The sequence below is a fragment of the Microplitis demolitor genome, chromosome 7 (genome assembly GCF_026212275.2).
Source record: "Microplitis demolitor isolate Queensland-Clemson2020A chromosome 7, iyMicDemo2.1a, whole genome shotgun sequence".
Lineage (NCBI taxonomy): Eukaryota > Metazoa > Arthropoda > Insecta > Hymenoptera > Braconidae > Microplitis > Microplitis demolitor.
Window position 1 is genome coordinate 14,740,319 of NC_068551.1, and position 26,616 is coordinate 14,766,934.

The window sequence follows — 26,616 nt, forward strand, 5'->3', positions numbered from 1 at the left end:
TTTAACATGCATAAAATGTATGTATATGTATGTATAGAGTTCATATAATAATGAGCTTGAACTCATAACTTATTAATAGTGTCAGTCCAAAATGTTGTAAATAAAAAATCAAATATCAAGAAAATATATGCAACACGTTGATTTTTATTAATAATTTTCTGAACATTTCAAGCATGTAATTATAGAATTGAATAAATAAAAAGTAATGAGCAAGTTAAATGAACTTTACAACTTTTTGATAAATATGCTAAATTAATCATTTTCTTTGAACGTATCTCTTGTTTATTTTTAAATGATTTAGTATTTCAACTAATGATAATTTTTATTTAGTAAATTTCAATTGCATGCAATAATTTTTTTCATTCTTAAATAAATATTTTATTTGTAATGGAAACGTTTTGAAGTTTTAGTGCTCATATATTTTAAATATTAGTAATAATGTTACGTATCTTATTTAAGTGCACAACAAAAATTACGTGCAAAAAAAAACTATTGTTAATAATTGTATTTAATCAATAATTCATTCTCAATAATTGTCTTTTTATGCCCAAACATGTAAACACTTAAAACATGTGTTTAAACACGTAAAAACTTTCTTAGATTAGAATTTTATTTATACGGTGACATCACTATAATTGCGTTAAAAATAATTAACATATGAAACGTTATTATTGAAATTATGTAACTTATTTTATTAATGTTATTTTAGTTTCAATTCAAATATTTGTTCTGACAACTCAATTATTTGAGTAATTTTTTTATAATTTTCTAATATGTTTTTCCCTCAACTGCTTCATTTGGAATCTATTTTGTTCAAGTATAGTTTTCAAAAAAATAAATATTCTCAGATATTTCTTAGAGTATATAATTTTTTATCCTTGGGCCTCATTAATCTTGACTTTAGCCGGTCTAGATTACGATTTTTTCCTGTTATTTTTATTCTTATTGCGCAAATATTTTTACTCTCTTTTTTTAATATTCCAAATGTCAGTGGAATAATTTATTCAGCTGTTATGGAGATTTTTGATCATACATTTTGCTTTTAGTCAGCAGGTTTGATGCGTTCTGATGACACTGATACGAAGTGGTCTAAAAAAAATTTATTGACAGGTTGATTAGTAATTATTTTTTATTGACTTAACATTTTTTTATCAATCCTGATTAAAAGCTCGGATTTAAAATGAAAAAATTTCATTTCGTTTCTACTAAACTCCGATTGGAATAAAATAAAATTTTATTATTTAAGTCAGAGTTTTTAATCAGGAAATTTTATAAAATGAATTAAGATGAATTCTTAATAATTTTAGAACATAATTCAGAGCTAAACAAAAACATAATACGGTAAAAAAAGTACTTGCCATTACTTGCTCCGAGCACTCACAGAGCAAGCAGCCTAATTTCCCATGGCTATTTTTGATTCGGTATCATGGAAATTTTAGGTTTCATAAATAATAAGCTGTTTGTTTAAAAATTATATTTTCTTCAAGAACACTACATATATTAATAAATAATGGACCGAAACTCTGAATAAGATATGAATTAATAGACAGCATGTGTTAATTATAAAAATTAAGAATTAATAAAATTTTCACAATACTGTTACTGAATTATTCAATTCATAAATTTTAAGTTATATTTTCAACATGAGCATTCCAAATATAGGTTGTTGGATTTTCCGAATTAAAATTTTTCTTTTCATTGTAAAAATAAAATTGTTTTTTGTTTTATATTAGTTTTTTTTTGAAAAATTTAAGTTTTCATAAATAATTAGTAAGGTCAGAGACCCAAACCCGATCACTCATGTATTTGTATATCTATATTTACTAAATTTTTACTAAATATAGATATACAAATACATGGAGTGATTGGGTACTAGTTCCCTGATCGGGTACTAAGTCTTTTACCTTAGTTGATTCAATAGTTAAAATTTTTTAATGGAGTTGTGTAATTTCATAAATGTTAAATTGAAACTCGCCCACGTGGTACAAAAGAAAATTGTTGGTTTTTTATTCAATTTAAGTTAACAATTGGCTTCATGATAACTAATTGTTAACTTGGATTTAACAAAAAGTGAACAATCTTTTTTTTTGTGCCATACATCTATTGTCAGACAACATACATGTTGATTATATATGAAATATGTAAAATTATAAATGATACTAAATTCTTAATTTAATAATAATTTCAAATTACATTTTTATTTTAATTTGATCAATAGATGTATGCACTTTTTGATTTTCTGAACTTTATTTTTAGATCTTATGAAATAATGTCATTTTTGCTCATGCGCTGTAGCTGCCAACTAAAAAAATTATAAAAATATTTTTACTAAAGTATTATAGTTTAAATTGATTAAAATTTATGAAAATTTATATATTGTTGTTGGTTTTTATCAAATAGTAAATATGCCGGGAACGCCAATTAATAAAAATAACAATAACAGTGTTGATAAAGTGAATAATAGATTTGAAAATGAACAAAATCAATCAGAGCAACGAGATGATAATCGACAACAACCAGTTGTGCGTGAATTAACACAAACGGATAAATTAAATAAACGATTATTAGAGTCTTTATTAGAACGTATGAGTAAAACCGATGAGTTCGATAAATTTTTAGATTCGAAAGACTCTATTGAAAAAGAAGACGCAGATGAAGCTGAGTTTTAATATCAATAATAATAAAAAAATTTAACAGGCGGTCAAGTGAGGTTATCTTGTGGTAATAAAAATTTTAACTACTTATATTTTATATTTTTACTATGAATTTAAATATTTATATTAATCTTATAACAATAATAATTACTGATTATGTTACGATATTGTCGATTAAATGCTAGCTTTCCTTTCTTTTGTCAAGTAGATTTGGCGGGAATCAGTAAACAAAAATATTGGCTATTTTTTTATTGAAAATAAAAGTGAAGATTGATAGAAAAAAATTAAACATTGATAATATCTTTTATTGTCTTGATAATTATTAAAGTAATATAAATAAAATGAAAATGACTGATAATTTAGACGATGAAATTAATCAAAGATCATTGTCTGGAGACGAAGGTCAAAATTCAGATAATGAAAATAAACCTACTAATAATGATCAACAAGAAAACGATGAAAATAATGAAGAAGATGGTAGAAAAATTGATCCAAAGACTTCAAGAAAACGTATAGTTCGTAATCCTATGCCAAAGTTAAATCCTGCAAGGTTAAAAGGACCTAAAGGTATTCATACTATTGAGGAATATTTTACAGGATTTAAATTTCACGGTAAAGGACATGAAAAACATGATTTAGATCGTATTATGAAACGTTTAGAACATTGGGGACATAGATTATTTCCAAAATATCAATTTGATGATTTTATTGAAAAACTTGAAACTTTGGGAACAAAAAAAGAACTTCAAACATTCCTTACAAGATACCGTAGAGATATGATGCTTGATGAAGTAATTATTCGAGAAGAAGATGATGCTATTGATGAAAGAAAAAAATCACCTGAACCTGTAGATGAATTTGATTTACTTATCGCTGAACAAATTGAAAAAACTAAACAAGCAACAGTAGTTACTGAAACAACTCAACGTAATAATGATATCTTTGATTCACTTGTAAATTCACAAAATCAGCAAACACCCAGTAGTAGTCAACAAGTAAATATTAGTAAATCTATTAATTCAACTGAGTCAGAAGAAGAAATAAAAAAGAGAATTGAGAGAAACAGGCAATTGGCAATTGAACGTAGACAAGCTAAATTGAGGAGAGATGAACAAATTAAAAAAAGTAAAATTTCCGAATCTTCTATTGTATCCGCTGAAATAGAAAAAACTACAAAACCATTACCACATACATCTGAAAATTTACCACAAACAAGTGAAAGTATTCCTCATGTCCAAATACCAGTTACAAATTCTAAAGATCAAAATCCAACTCTTACTGATGAAGAAATAAATTCTATTTTCAATTCAGACACTCAACCGTTAGAAGATATCGACATTCAAGAAAATAATCAACAACTTTCAAATACAGTCAATGGCAATTTAAACAACAAAAATGTACCCAAAACTTTATTGACTGACGAAGAACTTGAAAGAGAGATAAATGAAGCAGTCAACCAATTCGCCCAACAAAAAAGACCATTACATTAATCTTAAAAATTTTATTGCTAGTAATATAAATTTACCGTCGATTATAATTATAATTCATTTTTTATCTTTGTAGTATTTCATAATCAAATTATAATATTTGAATAAAAAAAATCGATTATAAATAAGTTAATATTTTTTTTTTAATTTTATTATATATAAAGTACCAATTTATTGTTAATTTTAATAATTATTTTATAAAATATATAATCAAGTTCTACGTCTTTGTGTGCTAATATAAAGTACATTATTTCCCCTAATAAATGCATCTCCATATTTATCCTTTAATTGTCCATTAACGTACTCTTCAGTTTGTTCAAGAGCAATATTCATATATCCATCGAGACAAGCTAATACACCTGTAATTATTAAATAGTTGAAAATTTATAATTAATTCGATAAGAATGTAGCTGATAATTGGCGAGTTTTTAAATTTTGAAATAAATAAATTGTAAGTAGAATAAAAATGAAAATCAAAAAATGCGTATTTAGATAATTGAAAAACTAGTCCACGCATTTTTTTCAATTTCATTATTTCAATTAATTAATTTATTTATTTAAAATTTTGAATTGCTTTATATCTGCTACTTTTACACTCATCATTTAATAATATATAAAATACCTCTGTAATCTACGCCACTGTTTAATTTAACAACCACCGGTCTTCCATGAATCTGATGGATGAATTGTTGAAGTGCTTCTTTCCTACTCATCTAGTTATAAATAAAATAAAAAGTTTATTTCAATGTTAATTTTAAAAATATTTATATTCATAAAATCCGAAATAATTGAGAGGTTATAAAATTTATAATTTTATATTAAAATGAATGTCACATTTAGTTCATTAGAAAAAATAGTGATTGGAACAATTTCTTTTATAAATAATTAATAATACATGACTATTATTTCTAAATTTAAATGATATATTTTTATTTTGACCGGTTATTAGAGGTTAGAGTTAAGAATTAGAAAGTTAAATGTTTTCATTTCATTAAAATCAGAAAAATAAGTACAGATACTCTTTACCTTTTTAACGCGTTCGCTTTTTTAAATATGTTTATAAATTAATTAGCGTGTAAAATTACAAAAAAAATATTGTTTGTTTGTAAGCAATCAGTAACGAGACGGGAGTGTGACGCAAGCAGTGCTGCCAGAACGTGCGATATTTTTACCCCCTCCTGCCATTACGGGTCGGCTAAAATGTGCCAAGAGCAGCTGAGCAAAGTTAGCCCCTTCTAAATTTTTTTTGACACTTTTTTGGATTTTGATTGTAATAAATCGTTTGTTCGTCGTTTCTCCTTAAATGTTCGTCATTAATAATTGTTTGTCCTAATTTTGTTTATTTATAAAAAATTAAATAATAACTGATTGTTTAGTTAGTCCCCCCCTATGCAAATTATAATTTTATTCTATCATATTTGGTCTATAATTATCTATAAACGTTTGTCCGATCATTAATTGTGTTTGTCCTATTGTTAAATTGTCTGTTTTTATGTTCATTTGCAGTTTTTAATTAGTTATATATTCATATGTGTGGAACACTTGTGTTGCGCATGCGCGCATTTAATGATGAAGGCGGGTAATTTTAAAAAAAATAAGCAATGACAAAAAAAGTTAATCCGTCTAAGGCTCAGAAGGATTTACGGTCTTTTGAAGTTTTGTTTACGCGTAATTATTACCCTATTTAATTAATTACATCCTGGTCCAGCACCAACTCGATTTAATACAGTCTCATATGGTAAGCGTGATAATATTAATTTCGTGTTACACCGAACTAAAGTAAATGTCCCAATACCGGAACGGGACCCAACACCGGAACGATTTGATAATCATTATATTATATTTCAACTCGTACGCGATGAAACTAAATAAAACTTTCTTTATTTGAAACCTTAATCTTTCAGTTAAAAAATAAGATATAAAATAGATTTTAGAAAATATTTAAAATATGAAAAAAAAATGTTAATTAGAGCAATAGTCTCAGATTCATGACTTTTTCATGTCTCTTAATGGTTTTGCTAAGAAATCAGTTAATGGTCTTAAGCTTATAGAAAATGCATAGAATTACTTTTCAATAATTTTTTTTTTGTATATGCATCTTGAATGACATAAAATTCAAGAAAACACATTGAAAATACGAAAAAAATAGTATTATTATATTAATTTTACTGTTCGTCTATTGGTACACCAAAATGAACCCGTGCCCAGTACCGGAACAGCCAATCATATTAATGTTATCGATAGACATTAACGGTGAATTTTATTGACTGGCTAAATCAAGTACATTATTAATTATTACTGGAGCCCTAATATATTTAATGCAGTATGTATAATTGTTATAAAAAAAGATGAAGTATAGATAAACTCTAATTTAAATCATTAAAAATAAATTTTTGTGTTCAGTTTTTTTTTTAATTATTTTTCTAGTATAACCTCAAATAATTTATTTTGTTTCTAATCTTTAGTTCAAAATATTTATTTTCATTGAATATTCAATCATTTTTAAATTTTAAATACATTTTACATTATGGGTGTGATATAGCAGACATCAGATAAATTTAAAATTATTTATAAATCGAGCAAATAATTAATAATATAAAATTTAAAAAAATGCAAATTCAAAAAATTTTAAAATTAATAGTGCTTTTTTTGTAAATATTATTTTTTTAATTATTTATCTTATTTATTTATAATTTTAAAGTTCTCTGATGTCTGCTACATTCATACTCGTTTTACATTAATATTATTTAATAATTATTAATATTTTCACCATGAATAAATGCAAAAAATAACTTATTTTATTTACTGTTCCGGTATTAGGACAACCGAATTCCCGTATTGGGACAAGGCTATTTCAGCGTTCCGGTATTGGGTTTTTTGGGTGTCATAGTAAAAAATTTTTTTTTTATATTAAATTTAAGAAAAATGAACTAATTTGATTATGTTTGCATTGGTAAATGTCTGTTCTATATGATGTAATAAATTACTTTGGTTTATAATTTATTTGAATATTTTTAAAACGATAAAAATCAGTCATATACCCTTCGTCGTTCCGGTATTGGGACATTTACCTTACAAGTCTGATGTCGAGTGGCTAAGGCAGCCGTTCGGCACGCGCGTGGCTCGGGCGATCACCGAAGTTAAGTAGCATCGAACTTATTAAATTTTTGCTGGGTGACCGCTTAGCCACGAGTCAGGCTGAAACGAAGGTCTCTGAGCGTTAGGCGCGGGATGAAGATCCAGTGATCGGTAAAATTGGGAATTTTATCGACCACTGGAGCTTCACCCAAACCGAACTGTATTGGCTAGGTTTTCTCTATGGTTTCCCCATGCCACTGCACCTCCATTGCAAGGGAGGCACCGGGTCATCACCGTAATGATGTACTATAGTATAAGCAGAAGTCGGGCCACAGGAGATAATTCATAGGTAGATAATCTTCGGAAATCGGAAATTAAAAATAATATTTTATATTAATTACGTACAGCTATAAACAACTAAACCAAGAACGGTCTAGGTACTATCAATCAAACAATTTTTTTTTGTTTTTTAAGGCTGAAATAAGTGTACAAGTGCGAAGAAAATACATAATATCTTCGATAGTAAGGCCTTGAGCCTTTACCCCACCCACATCATGTCTAACCTCAAAACAGTTGAAACCTATCAGATTAATTCCAAATCAAACTTAGCAAATCCAAATAGTAACATATATGAAACAAAAAATCAACAACAATCACAAACGCAATCAACTTCTCAAGAAAACTTACAGCTCATCGATGAAGGTAACCTAAGCAGCCAGCATAATTGCCGAACAGATGTCCCAGGACCAGGACTACATGGATAACACGGACGTTTTTGAAAACCCTCATGAAGTCCAAACAGAAGGTAACCCCTTAAATACAATTAACACAAATAAACTACATCCCTTTGATATTTCTTTAAAAAAAAGAGTGAGAGATGAAAATCTATCCGACCAAGACTCAGACACATCTACGTCGACTTCTAAAAAAGCTAATATAACTGCGACTCCACCCAATTACTCAGACTTAATTAAAAACAAATACAACCAAGACAATAAAGGATCTTACGAACTTATCATTGAACATGACAAGACCAGCCATCTTTCTCCACCTACACATTACCTATCACTCTGCAAGTTAATTACTGATACACTAAAGAAAAACAACGCAATTCAGTATCTTAAAAACATGAAACAAATAGGTAAGAAAGCAGCAATAATACTAAACTCTAGAACGACAGCAAACTTGCTAGTCAATCACAAAGACTTTAAAGAACACGGCCTCATTGCATACATACCCGTCCACAGAATGGTATGCTATGGTATCATTAAGGATGTACCAGTCGATTTCCCCATGGAAGATCTAAAAGAAGGTACACAGTCGATAGTTGAAATTATGGCATTCGAAAGATGCCAAAGAGCAGTGATGGAAAACAACGCTCGAAGATATGTCCCATCGAAAACGATAAAAGTTACTTTCGCTGGACAAATTCGCCCTAACCATGTAAGCATCTATAATGCCATTCATAAAGTCTATGTCTATGTCGCGCCAGTTAAGCGGTGCACCAATTGCTTACGTTTCAATCACCCCTCCAAGGAATGTTCCCACCCCTCAAGATGCAGACACTGTGGAGAAAACAAAAATAACCATCCAGAAGACAACTCATGCCCATATATCAACTTACCGCCAAAGTGTGCTAACTGCAAAGGAGCTCATGAATCAATGAGCTCAAATCGCCCAGCACTTGATTACCTCAAATCACTATACAACTGTGTTGCTATTAATAACATCAGCTATGCGGAAACCAAAAACAGGCTCAAATCCAATAATAACTACTCTGCAAACTCTCTTAATTATGCAGACTCATGAAATTTCAAGCGCAACGAATACTCTTCCGAATGACCAACTTGACCCAAACATTCTAATAAATCTATTATCTCAAATATCCTCGGTACTAGGTACCATAAGTAACAAGCTTGGGACCGAACTGGAAAATATCGGAATCAAAAACCAAGTTACAGCCTTACAACAAACATGTGCTCTAATAACCAGATCAAAGAAAAATGCTATCCAACCCTCACCAACACAACCTCTAACCCAGGCCAGCTCAATCAGCAGTCTCTGCACCACGCTCGAATAAAATGGCCCACTCTCAACTGCAAGAATTAAAAATTCTCCAATGGAACTGTCATAGCATACTATATAAAAAGGGTGACCTAGAAAATATCATGTTCTTATATGACCTTATCCTTCTCTCGGAAACATGGCTCAAGCCTCACATCAAATTCGACTTAAAAAACTTTAACATTATCAGAAAGGATAGGACCACCACTCCAACAGGAAGTGGCCTAGCGATTTGTATCAGCAAAAAACTACAATACTCTGTGACAAATAACATTTTCAGTGTAGACGATTCCTTAGACACAATGGCTATACTCCTCAACACTTCACACGGCAAGATTCTAATTGTTAATATCTACAAACATCCTACTTTTCGGCTTACAGAACAACACATTAAAGAAATAGTGAACAAAGCAAAGCAACAAAACAGCTCCATACTAATAGGAGGCGACTTCAACTCTCACCACACATCTTGGGGCTGCGGGAAAAATTGCCGAAGTGTCACCAACTTATTTGAAGCCGCTTTTGAAAATGATCTAATAATCTTAAACGATGGCTCTCCTACTCACATTAACAATCCAGACCAACAAAATTCAGCAATTGACTTAACAGTGACTTCTGCCAATTTTGCTTTGCTTTGCACATGGAGTGTCTTGCCAGACGCCTTAAATAGTGATCACTACCCGATTGTAACTAAAATAGGAACTTCAGGGGAAAAGTACAAACACTTCTCCCATAAACTTAGCACTAAAGGAGTAATTTGGGAAGATTTTTACAACTACCTTAATAACGAAGTAAAAAATATTACCAAGCTATACCCAGACGCACTAGCCACCTATGATAAACTTGTACACACGATCATAGAAGGAATCAACACTAGCCAAACTTCAACGATTCGGTCAAACCCATAACCATCCAATAGGGGTGGGAAAACAAGTAACATACGTATACACAAATCTCCAGCACCGTGGTGGACCCCAGAATGTACTGAGGCTGTACAGCTAAGGAAAGTAGCTTATGTAAACTTCAGATTAAATAGAACCTATGAAAACTATATAGCCATGAAAAAACAGGAAGCAGAAACTAGACGAACACTTAGGAAAGCCAAGAAAGATAGTTGGAAAGCCTTTTCTAAAACCTTAAACCAAACGACACCGCAAAAAATAATCTGGAACAAAATTAAGGCCTTCAAAAACAAAGCTCTTGCTACATCACAACTCATAACACAACAAGATCACAAAGACTCAGCCTTAAAAAAAGATTTTATAGACACCTTCGGTTTCAACAGCTCCAAACTCTCTCTTTCCCAAGAACTCACAGATACCATCAACAACCTTCAAACACACCAAGTTGATAACGGAAACTCAACCATACACAGAGGAAATACATCTAATCCACCTCTAACGACTCACACACCTCATTCAAATTATTAGACAGCTCTCAACAGCTCATACAATTTTATGAACGAATCCTTCAAATTCTCTGAACTCAATAAGCAAATCAAAAATTCGAAACCTAACTCCAGCCCTGGGCTTTACCAAATTACCTACGACATCATCCAAAAATTACCGGATTCCTACAAAGAAATTCTGCTCTACTGTTTCAACTCCTTCTTCGAAAATAGTAACTTTCCGGCCTCCTGGAGCAACATGCTGGTATTCCTACTCCCCAAACCTGTACCAGGAAAATACAGACCAATATCTCTCGCCTCTTGTACGCTCAAGATCTTTGAAAAAATCCATATGTCCAGAGTCAACTGGTGGGCAGAAACACAAGAAATTATACCAAATGAACAAAATGGCTTCAAGAAGACCAGAAGCTGTTGGGATAATTTAGCAATCTTAACTATTGACATTTATTCAGCCAAAACAAATAACAACTACTTGGTCAGCGCTCTATTGGACATAGATGGATCCTTTGACCATGTCATCCCAGAACTACTAATAAATGATCTCAAAGAAACCAATCTCCCAGATAACTACATAAAATTTTTCAATTTTATACTAACATCTAGAAAGCTTCACTTCGTCTTAGATGGTGCCCTAAGCCAGCCACAGAAAGTCGAGTTAGGTACAGGACAAGGCCTCATATCAAGCACTTTTCTTTTCAACTTTTACATCTCAAAACTTCCTAAGCAAGTCCTGCCATCCTGTAAAATCAGGATGTTTGCCGACGACATCTCCATAGACTGCGAAGACTGTAACATCTCAACAGCTTTAGACTTACTCCAAGCGTCGATAGACAGAGTCCAAACCTTCTTGAAAAAGCGCAGCCTAAATCTCTCACCCTATAACAAAAGTTATAATCTTCACAAATGAAAACATAGACATTTATAATTCTCTACACATAAAGATTAATAACACCAGAGTTAAACCATCTAACTCTGTTACCTTCTTGGGTATAAGGCTAGACTCGAAATTAACCTTTAAACATCACTTCGATCTCCTGATAACAAGAGCCAAAAAACTAACAAACATAATCAAATCTCTAAGAGGCACTTGATGGGGTGCTGACCCAATGACACTACTTAATATTTACAAATCCCTCATACGTAGCCAATTTGAATATGGAAATCACATATTTAACTTATCCAATTTCAACCTAGTGGACAAACTAAATAAAATACAAAACCAAGCCTTAAGATTATCTATTGGGGCCAGGATTTCCACTCCAATAAACTCGCTGATGGCAGAAACTGGCGTAACTCCACTTAAACTTAGATTCGACGTACTCTCCAACAGATATGCCATTAAAATACTATCTCTAACTTCATCTACACCTGCAAAAGCCCTGGATCGTCTTATCAATCTAATGAGTAACAAAAGGAGGTGCCCAGCATACGACAACTCCTTTCTGTTACTGAAAGCTTACAAAAAGTTTGATCGATTCAGAAACCTAATTCACTCACATCGACTGCCGATTCCATATCAATTTCCCTATAAAATCAGATGGCATAAACCTGACATCGACTTAGTATCAGGACAAGAACTCCAAGGACTCACTCCTGAAGACACCAGCAACAACTTCTCAACAATGTCAAACCAAAAATTCGGAAACTATATGCATTTTTTTACAGATGGGTCCAAAAGCCCCCAAGATGATCAAAAAGTTGCGGTATTAGGGTTTACTGCCCTCAACTAAACCTCGAAATATCACTCACCATCTCCAATCACGCATCAATCTTTACTGCAGAAGGAACAGGAATCATAAAAGCTATCGACCTCACATCCATAGATAACATTGAAAAAGCAGTCATCTTCACCGATTCACTCAGCGTACTGCAGGCAATAGACAATCTGGATCTGGACAAGGCAAAAACTCATATAGCACCAATAATCCTACAAAAACTAAAAAAAGCCGATGAAGAAAATCGTAAAATAAAATTAATATGGATCCCGAGTAACTCAAACATTGATGGAAACGAAATCGCCGACCACCTAGCCAAGAATGCCATCAACTCAGGTTCTGCCATAAGAATCAAACTACCTTACTCAGATCTAATAAACATCTCCACAATCCAAATCAATTCATCCACCGACAAATTCCTGCGTCTGAGAGGCTGACTTAAAGGAAAAATATACTTCGACAACTTTTACCAGGGTTTCAAGAAACCTTGGTTTCAAAAATTAAACATAACAAGATCAGCCATCGTTTCTTTCTGTCGTATGCGTTTAAACCACTACAATTTAAACTACAGTGCCCATAGGAAAAACCTCTGCGACTCACCTTCTTGCGAATGTGGCCACCCAACTCAAGACCTTAATCACATCTTCTGGGAATGCCCCCGCTTCGAAACCAACCGACCAGCGCTTACAATTGACATTATCATTTATCGTGAAACATCATTATAATTATTCTAATGCTATATTTCAATATTTCTATTAATTCATTTATTATACGAATCACTCTTTATTTAATATAGAAATATATATATCAACAATAATAGTTAAGTTCCTGTGATATGGTTTTCATTTATAAATAAGATTTATTTATTATATATTTCTTTTCCTTATTTGCTTATAGAGTATATATTTGTTTATAACCATATTTACTATTAACTATAGAACAAGGGCCTATTCATGATTTTTATGCGTGTGTTTTGTTTAGGCTTTAAGTATCAGGTGACAGGAAACGTTCCAAGACCACTCAAACTGTATTTATGTTTCTCTAAATATAAAATAAAGTTTATCCATCTATTTATTTAACTTTCTTATAATAAAAATATATAATTTAAAGAGTATGTGCCACGACGATTTGTAATTTAATTTATTTACTTCATATTGTTAAGACGCAATAAGTGTTGTAGGATATTAATATATTATTTCAAATAGAATTTAAATGCGCGTTTCTTATATATCTTGAGTTTACTAATTAATTAACAGGTGAAGGCACCTCAGGCTGTTGAGGACATAACAGCTTCCGATAAAAAAGTTTTTTTAGAATTCAATTGGTAACACTGTAGTATTAAATATTGCAAAATAATATTCATACTATTCATTCTCGATTCAAATATAATAATAATAATAATAGGTTTTATTTGCACGACTTTTAGGTCTCATACAAAGTTTTGCACATGTTTTTCTTTAAATATATTTTTATTATATTTATTGCACTCTTTTAATATTTTTCCTTCCTTCATTTTGCGTCATCATGGTTGCCCTCTTGCCCCAATTTGTCTGACACTGCATTGTGCAGGATCTCTTCAATTTTTTTGAAGACCACACACAAATTTACATTGACCTCTCCCTTCAATGTTGCCACTAGTTTTTCCTCTGCCTCTGTCCCGTCCTGTGTTTGCTTCCACGTCACTAAATACTCTTTGTCTTTCTCACCCACCTTCTTGGCTATCTCATTGCATCTCAGTAGGTGCACTAGCGTTTCTTTTTCCTCACCACAGGCCCTGCATGTCCAGCACGCAAGGCCTTTCTTTCCCGCTCTTTCTATATTGCCACATCTTGCCCTCGCCCACACCTCTTTATCTTCTCCCTTGATCTTGTCTTTTTTCCAGTAGTGGTCTTTATCTACTTCTATTCTGATCTTTTTATATAGCTCTCTGTGTGTTGATTTCTCAATCGCCTCCAAGTCCTCTTTTCTTGCTTTTTCCCTTAACTTTTCGATCCCCTTGTTTAGTTTCTCTTCAATCACTTCACTTTCTTCATTTCTGTATATCATCCCGACTGTCTCTTCGCATCCCATTTCTTTCAGGGTTTTTTTCACTGCTTTCCCCCACCTTGACGGATTCCCATTTAAAATTCCTCGCATTTCTTCCTTCACCACAATTCTTGGCCATCTTTCCTCATCCATTCCGATGCATTCTTTTAGGTATCTTATCGCTCTTTCTTTTATTATTACTTCCATGCTCTCTATCCCCAATTCGGACCTCCAAATGTATCCTGGTGTGTTCCTTCTTACTCCTAGCGCCATTTTACACAACCTCCTCTGCACTCTTTCTATCTCCTCTGCCTTCTCCCATCCCCATACCTCCACCCCATACATTGCCACTGACCTCGCGACCGTATTCATCAAGTATATTCTTTCCTTCATGCAGTTCCTTCTGCTTCTTTTCATCACCCCCCAGGCAACATTTACTGCTTTTTGCGCCTTCTTAGCCATTTCTTTTCTCTGTTTTCCCAACCCGTTTCTAGTTGTGAACCAGAAACCTAGGTATTTGAAATCTTTTACCTCCTCTACTTCTTTTCCTTCGTATCTCCATTCTCTTTTCCCTTTTTTGATTCTTCCACCGTTCCTACACACTAAGATCTTGGTCTTCTTTACATTTACCTTCATTTTGTTTTCCTTCACGTATTTCTCTAGCTCCTTCAGCATTTTCTTGAGGTCCTCTTCGTTTTCCGCTATGTATGCTATATCGTCTGCAAACTTCATCACGTATATCCTTTGCTTTCCTATCATGGCACCCCCGATCTTTTTCCTCTCTAGTGTCTCCTCTATTTCATCTATGTCAATTCCGTACGCTGCTCCACTCATCGGGCATCCCTGCCTTACTCCTTTTTTCGTTTCAAACTTTTTTGTTATTTTTCTTTTTCCCATCTTTACTTTGCAATATGTTCGTCTATATGCTATTCTTATCATTCTGTGCATCTTTCCTTTTATTCCTTTCTTCCACGCCTTTATCTTCCATTTTACCCGCTTTACCGTGTCGAATGCTGCCTTGAAGTCTATGAATCCTATGTACAGCTTCCCTCCTTTCTTTTTTAGCTTGTTGTTAATTATACCATTCAGTACAAAGATGTGATCCCTCGTACCCCTTCTCTTCCTGAACCCCGCCTGGCTTTCTTTAAGTATCCTCTCTTTTTCAATCCAATTATTTAGTCTTTCCGTCATCAGTGTTGTCATTAGCTTGTAGCCCGTGTCTAATAGGGAAATTCCCCGATAGTTTTCAGGTTTCTCCTCGTCCCCCGCTTTGTATATTGGTATTATTAGTGCTGTGTCCCATCCTTCCTGTAAGTATCCTTCTTCCCACATTTTGTTTATCCCCTCTCTTATCCATGGTATCGCTTCAGCTGTAATGTTTTTCAGGAACTCAGCAGCTATTCCGTCCTCCCCAGGCGCTTTTTTGTTGCCGAGTTTCCTTATTGCCTCCTTTATCTCTTTCATACTGAATACTTCGTCTAGCTTCGGCTCAGTGGACTCTTCTTCCCCATTTACTCCATTCCAGGGTGCTCTCTTTTCCTCTTCTTGTTCCTCGTACTCCGATTCCACTTCTCCATTCAGAAGCTCCTCAAAATGCTCCGTCCATTTTTCTTCTTTTATCTTATTGCACGTTTGACTTTTCTTTTTTCCTCTAAATCTGTTTACAGCTTCCCACCACTTTTGCATATCTTTTGCGTTGCTTATTTCATCACATATCTCTTGCAACCATTTTTCTTTACTCTCTTTTCTCACTTTTCTATAGTTTTTCCTACTTTCCATCAGTTTCTTTGTCTTCTCTTTATCGCTGGTGTCCTTCCTGAATTCTCTAAGCTTTTTCCATACCTCTTTTCTCTTTGCTTTGCAGTCCTCGTTGAACCATTTTTTTTTCCCCTCTGTCTTGCTTGCTTTTATTTTTTATTGCCATTCCAGCTTTTTCTGCTCCACTTTTTATTATTTCAATTATATCCTCCCATTCCAGTACTTCTTTTTCTTGCAGCTTCTTTGTCAGAGCTTCCTGCGTTGCCTCGGTGTACTCTTGGCTTTTTTCTTTTTTCCATACTAGTCTTTTTTCGTGTCTCTCCTCAAGACTTTCTTCCTCTTCCTTTTCTTCTTAACTTTTCTCGACCTCTTCGTCTCCTATCTTGTATTTCGCGACTACAGGTAGGTGGTCCGATTCGATTCTCTCTTTCACTTCTATTTCCATCTTGTCATCCCCTCCTCTTTCGACTGTTATCACCAGGTCTAAGACTGACCCTAGGCATTCTTCATCTCCACCTACAAATGTTATCTCTCCTTCCTCATCATTTTTAGCCCTGCCGTTCCATATACATAATCCCAATTCGTCGCACATCTTTAATAGCTTTCGTCCCTCACTGTTTATCACCTTATCTTTAGATCTTCTCTTTCTTCTTTTGACACCATCCTCATCTTCCTCATTGTTCTCTTCACCGATTCTGGCGTTTAGATCTCCGATGATCATTATTTTTTCCCGTCTGTTCATGCATTCCTCAATCTGGTTCCTCAGCTCCATTTCTATCTTTTTCATCCCAACGTTGTTGTACACTGTGATAAGGCTCTCCCCTGCTTCCTGTCTGTTTTCTATTATCATACCGTATTCCCATTCTCTTGTGCTCCATTCCTTTTTTATTTCTTTCTTTATCCCTATCAGCTGTCCTCCTTTTGCTCTTCCTCTTTGTTTTTCTTTTTTTGCGCTTTTTGCCTTCCATTCAAATTTTTCACTTAGATTTCTTTGGGCTGCTTTTGTTTTTTCTTCCGTCACCCATGTCTCTACTAGGATCACTATATCGTTTTCTTCCATTAACTCCCTCGCTCGATCCACTTCATTCATCCCTGCTACGTTCCAAAACATTATTTTTCTCATCTTCCTCTTCTCTTGTTTTTCCCCTCCTTCATCTGCTGGCACTCTATCCTCCTTTCTTCTTTCACTACCCGCCCAGCTTTCTTTCTCCTCGTTTATTAATTTTCATCTTACCAACTCCCCTACCTTCTCATCCCAGCGCCACCATATTTCTCTTATCTTTATCTTTTTTCCCTCTATTTCTGTTTCTCCACCATTGCACTGCTCCCATTTTGCTTTTTTTCTTAGCCATCTTTCCACTTCAAGTTCTCTTCTTGTTTTTTCTTCGCTTATCCATATCCCTGACCCTTTCATAATTTTTTTCCTTTCTAGCATGTTTTCTTTATCCTCGCGCGTCGCATTTTCTATTATCATTTGTCTTCCTTTTTGTGTTATTATTTTTTTGTCTCTAATCGGAACTTCAGTCTTCTTTCTATTGTCTTTATCACATCCTCTACTCTATTATATTTATCTTTTTCATAGCTTATATGTATATTTAGTCTTATTTTCTTCCTTTCTTCCCATTCTTTTTTTTGCTCTTCCTCATTCAATTTCTTTGGTTTTTCTTTTCTTATTTTATCTTCTTCCTCTCTCCTCCATTCTCTCGTCTTCCCTGCCTGCTGATCGTGCATCCTCCTTGTCTCTTTTATGAATTTCTCAATTTCTGCTTCACTTTTTTTCCTCGGATCAGCTCTTCGTTCTCTTTTTCTTTCTTTTTTCTCTGTATTGATTGCACTCGTTTGACTTATTACGTCCTCATCGCTTGCGTTCATGTTTTGGGCCTCTTTCTCCTTTTGTGCGTGCCCTTTTTTCTTCTTACCTGTCCTCTTCTTCTTTTTATTCCTGCCTTCATCGTCTTCACCATCGTATTCTGCGTCGGCTTCACTTATTCGCAGCTCGTCCTCGCTTATCAATTCCAGGCCGTCGCTCGTTTCTTCACTTTTATTTCCCTTGCTGCTCTTCGCTTTCATCCCTCCTATTTCTATCATCATTTCCCTTTTTATCTTCTCTAGCTGGTTTATCAGTTTGCTCTCTAACTCCCCGAGCCTTATTTTATTTGTATTGCAGCATTTACATGCGCATTCCCCCTCTCTCGTTTCTACTCCATTCTGTTTAGGGTTTATCTTATTCATTACCCACTGCTGTGCTGCGCTTTGTGCTGTCTTTTCTGCCTCTCTTAATTTGTCTCCGCTTATGTTTTGCTTGCTAACTATTTCCTGAGTCCCGCTTTCATTTATTTCCAGGTTCACGCTACTATTTATATCCTGATTCACGCTATCTACTATTTCTTGTGTCCCGCTGATATTTGTCTCCTGGTTCCCGCTGCTCTGCTCCTTGTTCTCCTCGATCTCTGTGACGTCCATTGTATTTGTTACTCTGGTTGGCGATCTCTCAATTCTGCTTTTTGTCATGAAACCTTCCATTTCGTCTTGGTTATTTATGCTTTTTTGCTCCCCTGTTTTTATGACGTAGTCATCTAGGTTTTTCTTCTTTTTATTTTTCTCCGCAATTTCTTTTTCTCGGTTTTTTTTGTTGTTTTTGTTCTTGCTGCCAAACGGCCTCCCTCTCTTTTTCTTTTCTGTATTTCTCTTATTTTCTATCTTCTTTTCCATGTTCTCTTTGTCTGATTCCTCGTTACCTCTCTTGCCTTCTTCATCTGTTGTTCTTTCTCCCCTCTCCACATTTTTATCATCCGTGCTCTCGTAATCTTCAAGTTCTTCATCACAGGTGTCGCCTCCACCTTTTTCTTTATCTGATTCTCCCTCGCTTTGGGACCCCTTTCGATGTCTAACCATGATTTGCCCCTGCACTTTTCACTTCACTATTTTTTCACTTTCCACCACTCGTTTACCCTTTTCTGTTCTTTATTATCTTTTGCCCTTTTTTCACTTTGCTTTTTCCCTATTTCTTTTATTTTTTTCCCTTCTTATTATCACTTTATTTTTATTTTTTGCGCTTGTGCTGTCTCACTGCGTCCTTACTCTAACTAGCTCGCACGCCACTCGATTCAAATATATTTCTTCATTATATATTTTCAAGAGCATATAATTTCAAAAACTAAACATTTCGAAGTTTTTTTAATGTGAATTTTTTTTTTATTCTATGAAATTGTATTTTAAGGTATTTATTTTTTTCGAATTTATTTTGTATTGCAGAAATTTTTATTTTTAAAATTTTACTTCAAATTTATTCTATCTTGATACAATATCTTATTCAAATATTTTTTTCGATGTTTTTTTTTTCGGTACTTTCTATTCTTTTCAACTCAGTAACTCCGATGCATTCTCCTGTTGAATTTTTCCTCATTTCAAATTGTTTCTACTTTTTAATTTGTAGTTTCATAGAAATTACGTATAGCATATATTTCACTTGGGGACGTCTCTGGCTCCCAACAGTTTAAGCCAGAAAATAAAGAGTGAGTGAGTGAGTCGGGCCACAGCCGCACAAATAGGGTATAAAGGAATAACGAGCTTAGGAAATAAAGGAATAATGAGCTTAGGAAATTAAGAAGCAAGGGATGATTTATTCTGTAAAAAACTAATAAGTTGTACAGTTAAGGAAAAAATAATAAATAAATAAAAAGTCTGATGTCCAACAATTTTTTACTTTTCATACGATTTGGACAAACTAGCTTTTAGGATAAAATTTGTACAACCGTTAACTCCACCATGTTGGTTTTAACCAATCAATCTTCAAAACAAAGAATCGATCTCATTGGCATAGAAAAACATTAAGCATCCGTTCAACTTAGATTTTATTATGGCACGGCTAACACGAGCCACAGCTGACACGAGCCATGGCAAATTAATTAATTATATCAATCATAATTATCATAAATATTTTTAGTATTTAATTTCTAATCATCCCGAGCCTTCAGGTAAGAATCTCATTGCTCATTGGCATAGAAAAACATTAAGCATCCGTTCAACTTAGACTTTATTATAGCACGGCTGACATGGGCCACGGCTGACACGGGCTACAGCAAATTAATTACTTACATCAATCAAAATTATTATAAATAATTCTTGTAATTAATTTCTGCTCATCTCGACCCTGACGGTTTTAAATCAGCCTGGAAACACCCTGGGAGTGGAAACACGGTGGAATCACGGTGGATCCAGGGTGGTTACAGGGTGGGTTTGTGCTATTTTATCACCGTGTATACACGGTGGTTATATGGTGTTTCCACGATAACACGGTGTACCCACCCTGATTCCACGGTGTATTCACCGAGATTCCACAGTGTATCCACGGTGATTACGCGGTGTACGTGGAATCACGGTGGGTACACCGTGTAATCATCGTCGACTCACGGTGAATACACCGCGTAATCACCGTGGAATCACGGTGATAAAATGACAAAAAACCCACCCTGTAACCACCCTGGATCCACCGTGATTCCACCGTGTTTCCGGGGTGTGTCCAGGGTGAATCAAAACCGCGAGGGGAGCCTTCAGTTAAGTTTCTGATTGCTCATTGGCAGAGAAAGCCATTAAGCATCTGTGCAGCTCACCCTTGACTATGGCACGGTTGACACGGACTTGACACGGTTGATGAACCACTTATTTGTAATGGACGGAGATATCCTGGATTTAAACCTGATGTATAGACCAATATTGTTTCATTTGCTTTTTGGGAGCAGTATCGCCTCAAATGTGCGTTTGTTTTTAAACGGGGTAAAATCCATGAAAGTGGTAGTAATTATGCAGTCATGACTGGACGTTGTCGAGATCGCACTTGTCGAAATCCTCTTTTCGGAATAATTAAATATCCTCCTGGAGATGAAGGTCCTGTCTTCATAACCATGAAGTGTCGAGATACAAGATTTTCAAAGCACGCTGATGTCAAACGTCCTCTTAATGGTAAAAAACGGAATGGTGTTCAAGAAAGATTACTGCGCACAGGTGTATTGGCTTGGCGAAAAGAAGAAGCCGAAAAAATTTTGAAACCAGGAGATACCGGATCACCGTTTTTATATGATTCGAGTACTCTACATCAAGCCAAAAAAGAAGCTTCGGACAAAGAACTTGGGATAAAACCTGATGATCGAAGAGATGTTATATTAACTATACGCAAGATGAACGAAGATCCATGCTTTGCGAATTCTATTTTAGCAATTGGTGATACACCATTCTACTTATTTTATGCAACTCCAACTCAGTTCCACACTTATGCAGAATATCTGCGCATTTACCGGAAATATTCATCAATATGCATAGATGCGACTGGTGGTTTAGTGAAAAAATTGACTGATTCTCGAGATAAAAAAACTGGTTATATATTTTTGTATCAAGTCGTGATTAACTTTAAAGGCACTTCCATCTCAGTTTATCAGATGTTATCAGAAACTCATGATGCCAAGTTTATTTCTTTTTGGCTTTCAAGGTGGGTCCAGAAAGTTAATCCACCACGCGAAGCAGTCTCTGATGGATCTAAAGCACTTCTAAATGCAATGTCAGATTCATTCAATGGTAAATTTCTGAAGGAATATATTAATTTCTGTTTTGAAAATCTGATAGGTAATACAAATTTAGAACCGCGCACTTTCATACGCTTGGACACAGCACACTTTAGTCATTCTGTCAGCAGATGGGAATGTTTTCAATCAGTGCTTCATAAAATTGTGAAATCTTTTTATCTCTATTGTACAGCATTTATGATTGATTGTAAACGATTATCTCAACTGGAAGGAATTTTTATCTTGACATTAATCGTATCTGGTACTGAGTTTGAAGATTCAATTGTTTCTGTGTCTGATGACTGTATAATTACTCCAGTAGAGGCTAGAAATCAATTAGAAAAGTTCATTTCAATTTGCAATCCTGACTTGACAGTTATTGATTCTATTGAAATTGACACAGAAAAAACTATGATTTTCGATCAATCATCGTGTGGAGTCGATAAGAATGGATGGTCTTTAGCTCTTTTAGTATGGATTGATAATCTCTGTAAAAAAGCTAATACTATAATCTTCACTGGAAGCAAGATTAACAGTTTTTATATGCCTAAACTATATGTCAGACTTGTTGAAATAATCAAAGAGTTTCCACTTTGGACAAATATGTGCACACCTGATACGATGCCACGAGCAACGACTAGTTATATAGAGGCTGATTTCAAAGATTTAAAAATGAATTTGAAAAAAAAAAATAAAATTACCTGCAACAGAAATCAAATTTCTGAAATTACATATTGTTGATCTTTTAGGTGGTGTAAATAAATTTCGTTCAAAATTGGCAAAGTTCGTGGTCGATAATTGTTCTGAAGAAGAATTAAACAAACCAAAAGATGAAAATTTGTTTGAAAATTGGCAGGAGTTGGGAAAGGATGGAAATTCAAACGATTACGACTGGATAGATGATTACGTGAACTCATCAATGGATAAAGATGATCAAAGTGATTCTGTAAGCCCGTTGAAAGACAAAGATGGCTTAAATTATTCTGTAAATCTATCAGAGAGTCATATTGATCACAATTAAAGTGCAAACTATTTGGAGGAAAAAAATGATGCAAACAAAATTATTAATATTAGTTCCACTATAACAGAAAATGATAACAGTCTAACTGCAATATCATCAAGGAATCGTCACGATGAAGATATTATCGCTGCCGCTCATACTGGAGATGATAATAATACTTTAATTATATTATTATCAAAGGATCTTCATGATCAAGATAGTATTATTACCTCCGATGCTGCTAAAGACGTTAATAATAATTTGAATATGTTATTATCAAAGAATCATCATGAACAAGACATTAGTATTGCTACCACTGATGCTGGGGATCCTAATGATGATTTAAATATATTATTATCAAAAAGTTATCACCATCGAAATGATGTTATTAAATTGAGAAATTCTAATAATTTATCAAAAGTGATTGAGAATGACAATAAAAAAAATACTCCGGAATTATTAACTATGAAACAACATAGCGGGCCTTTATCAGCAGCTGTTGAAGCTATGGTTCAACAAAAATCCATTAATAAAGAAGTTGGTCTATATTTTCAAAATTTCCCTGAAATTAAACTACGAAATAATTTAGTGGACGTGAAACAAACTAAAATTTTCTTACTAGGTAATGGTAACAAGAGTGGTCCAGTTGTATTTAATGGAAAAAAATGGACAGCACTTAATACTTGTCCTTTTGACACAATAATTCAATTAATATTTGTTGGCGCATTAGATAGTACACGTTTTCATAAATATATCACAAATTTAGATATTCCTGTATTTAAATTTTTGAATGACTTTATGAAAAAAGGACCAACAAAAGAAATTTATCAACAACGCATGTCTATTTTACATCCTATTTATAATGTTTCTATTGTAGATAAAAAAAAATTAGAAGAAAAAGACATGATGAAAATTAATGTTTCTCCCACTATTAATTGTTATGATAATATCAGCAAGTTGTGGCAAACTTTACTTAAAAATGCGCCAAGCGTCATCGAAACTTCATTTTGTTCAAATTCTTCGTGTCAAATACACACTCAAGCTTTTCCAGTTCTTACTGTCAATCATAAAACGATTGATCGTTGTGGATTTATTGCTCTCGAAAAAGCTTTAAGATTCTACAATAAAATCTTTAATGTTCAGTGTCGGTTTTGTAACAAAGCAAAAGCAACCCGTGTTACTGTTCCTAAAGAGTATTTATTTTTAGAATTAGATATACGTGGCAATATCAATGCATCAAGTGGCAAAAGATGTAAATTAAGTCAATTTCCTACTCATTTAAACTTAAAAATAACAGATAATGGGTCTGAAACTACTCTACGTTACCGGTATACTTATTGCTTTTAACAATATTTAATTTTATGTCTACAGTTATGACTAATTTTTGAAAAACTGATTGATTTTTAGATTATCTGGAGTAGCAGCGTATCGAACTGGTCATTATTTTGCTTACTGTCAACCATTGTCGGGCAGTTGGCAAATTTACAATGATTCTTCAGCTAAACCAGAATCTGGAGCTCTTAGTACTGAAGTTGAACCCCACGGAGTTTATTATATTTTAGAATAATACAGCAATAATGAAAATACTATTAAATTTACGTCTTGTGAAATTATTATGTTAATTTTATTTTAATGTTACATTTCTTATAAATAATTATATATGAAGAAATCAAAAATATAATATTGAATACAGAATAATAAATGTTATTTCATATCATTTTATATCAATAATAAATAAATAAATTATTTATAGTATAAGCAAACTTACTTCGAATGAAAATTCATTTCACGGACATGTAGCTATAACATGTACATAAAGCTCGAAATAATGTAAATTTTTTATTTCAATTAAAATATTTATAAAGACTATATACTGAGATATGTACAATGCTACGATAAATATTCTATTAATGTTTTACTCGTTTTAATTAATAAGTATTCATTTTTATACTATTGACAAACGCTTAAGAATTATTTATTGCATTGACTACAAATATGATGCCAATTCAATATTTATTTACATGATCCTGAAGTTTGGAGACAATTAACAATTTTCGATTTTTTTTTTTTTTTTGTTTTTCCAACAATTATATTTGAAGAAAAACCAAATTAAACATATGCACATGTAGAAAATTTTAAAAACTAAAGAATTTAAAAAAAATCCAAAAATTATTAGACGTCGGCTAACTTCAGTGTCATTAATTTGTTGATAAAAAATTAAGAAAAAAAATGCCATCAATTATGAGATAATTTTAATAATTATATATAAATAATACAAAAAAGTATTTATACACTATTTACATAAGTAAAGATTATGCTAAAAGTAGCTAACATCATAATCAATGTCTGTATACATTGCTTACAATTTCTAATCAATTTTATATGCATTTAATTCCCATGTTTTTTTAAATAAAAAAAAGAAAAAATTAGAAGAAAAGTATTAAAAAATACTTATGTTCATAAATAAAGTGCTTTTTATTAATATATTTAAAGAAAACTGTATAGGTTAAGGTTAAGTTATAAGAATAAAATTGTCCGCATGTGTAAAATATATACTGAAATAATTTTTTTTATTTTTACTATTGTTTATAATTAAAGATTAAAACAACCAATTTTGTATTTTAGATAATTTGCAGAATCCTGAATAGAATTATGTGTTAAAATTATTCATGTGAATTAAAAATAATAAATTTAATCATCTCAATAAATAATAACAATGTTCCAAAAATCAAATGTATGTAAAATAAATATTCGTATTTCCTATATTGAAGATATTTATATAGCAATACGTTTTTTCAATCAGAGACAATATAATAATTCAATAAAGTGCAAAATAATTTTTTTTTGAAGATAAATATTTATTTATCAATGATAGTGCTAATAACAATATTTATAATTCCTGTTCCTATTTAATCATACACTCGATAATCAACGAAGTAGAGGTTTTTGAAGGTAGAATGGAATCTAGTGAACAAGAATTTATAGAAGTTTACAACAACATATAATTAATGAAAATTTTTAATTTTCATTCATAACCTGTAATTTTTACTATTATAATATTATTCAAGATTTCACTCAAGAAAGATGCAACGTCATCAAAACAAGCACTTAGTTTAACATATTTATTATAATTAATTATTAATTCAATTTTATGTAGCAACCTCTAAGTAACTCATTTCTTTTTTAATCACTTATTTTTACAGATTTGTATTTCATGACACCGAAAATAGCTGACATCTGACAATTAAAAATTTTTATATAGAAACAATCTGAATATTGTAAAAAATAATTACATCAAAAAATGCACACGAAATTTAAAAAAAAAAATTTACTTACTTTTTCAAATTTTTATTTCATAAATTTAATTTTTAATTATTTTAATTTATATAAAAAAGTTTCCGAAGGCTTACTCTCTTCTGTATTGTTTAAAAATAAAAAATTCACAAGTAAAATATATACCAACAATAGCTAAAAAAAATGCGAAATTATCAAGTCAACAGAAATAAATTCATTTTTAAATTTCACGAAAATTATTTTTATTTTTACAGTCATGAACATGATACCTCATTAATAGATGAATAGACATTAATACATCTTTTTATATATGGACCCTATATCTATTTTAAATAAAATAGATTTGTATATATATATATATATATATATATATATATATATTTTTAAATTAAACGATTCTTGATTCTAGTGAAACTATTTCTTAATTAACCGCAGTAGCTATGAAATTATGACAATAGAGTTCTCTCGACTACGTACATTATTTTAACATATTAACCATACAATTAGACAAATGCCACTTGAATTTAAAAAAAAAATATTAATTTCAATTTTATTTTCATTGCTGATAACATTAA

At 32.4% G+C, this 26,616-nt stretch overlaps 4 protein-coding genes across 4 annotated transcripts; 2 read left to right on the plus strand and 2 right to left on the minus strand.

The window, feature by feature from the left end:
* Window positions 1-2,864: 2,864 nt before the first annotated feature.
* On the plus strand, window positions 2,865-4,274 carry LOC103569140 (protein TIPIN homolog). Its single transcript, XM_008546270.2, has one exon. It carries the CDS (start codon window positions 2,996-2,998, stop codon window positions 4,142-4,144), a length of 1,149 nt encoding a protein of 382 aa, XP_008544492.1. The 5' UTR covers window positions 2,865-2,995; the 3' UTR covers window positions 4,145-4,274.
* LOC103569138 (U6 snRNA-associated Sm-like protein LSm6) lies at window positions 4,275-5,314 on the minus strand. The gene is made up of 3 exons (XM_008546266.3): window positions 5,168-5,314; window positions 4,764-4,854; window positions 4,275-4,500 (listed from the first exon to the last, which is right to left on the minus strand). Exons 2-3 carry the CDS (start codon window positions 4,852-4,854, stop codon window positions 4,352-4,354), a joined length of 240 nt encoding a protein of 79 aa, XP_008544488.1. The 5' UTR covers window positions 5,168-5,314; the 3' UTR covers window positions 4,275-4,351.
* Window positions 5,315-7,954: 2,640 nt separating this feature from the next.
* On the plus strand, window positions 7,955-9,028 carry LOC106693673 (uncharacterized). The gene has a single exon (XM_014442366.1). The coding sequence runs from the start codon at window positions 7,955-7,957 to the stop codon at window positions 9,026-9,028; it is 1,074 nt and encodes a 357-aa protein (XP_014297852.1).
* An 8,655-nt stretch (window positions 9,029-17,683) lies between these two features.
* On the minus strand, window positions 17,684-19,084 carry LOC106693376 (golgin subfamily A member 6-like protein 22). The gene is made up of 2 exons (XM_014440778.2): window positions 18,928-19,084; window positions 17,684-18,744 (listed from the first exon to the last, which is right to left on the minus strand). Exons 1-2 carry the CDS (start codon window positions 19,082-19,084, stop codon window positions 17,684-17,686), a joined length of 1,218 nt encoding a protein of 405 aa, XP_014296264.2.
* Between the last annotated feature and the right edge of the window lie 7,532 nt (window positions 19,085-26,616).

Coding starts and splice junctions, on each gene's coding strand:
- LOC103569140 (XM_008546270.2), top strand. CDS start 2,996: ATGAAAATGACTGATAATTTAGACGATGAAATTAATCAAAGATCATTG.
- LOC103569138 (XM_008546266.3), bottom strand. CDS start 4,854: ATGAGTAGGAAAGAAGCACTTCAACAATTCATCCATCAGATTCATGGA. Junction 4,501..4,763: donor CAGTGGCGTAGATTACAGAG/GTATTTTATATA, acceptor TAATAATTACAG/GTGTATTAGCTTGTCTCGAT.
- LOC106693673 (XM_014442366.1), top strand. CDS start 7,955: ATGTCCCAGGACCAGGACTACATGGATAACACGGACGTTTTTGAAAAC.
- LOC106693376 (XM_014440778.2), bottom strand. CDS start 19,084: ATGGTTAGACATCGAAAGGGGTCCCAAAGCGAGGGAGAATCAGATAAA. Junction 18,745..18,927: donor AGATGAAGAAGGCAAGAGAG/GTAACGAGGAAT, acceptor TCATAAAAACAG/GGGAGCAAAAAAGCATAAAT.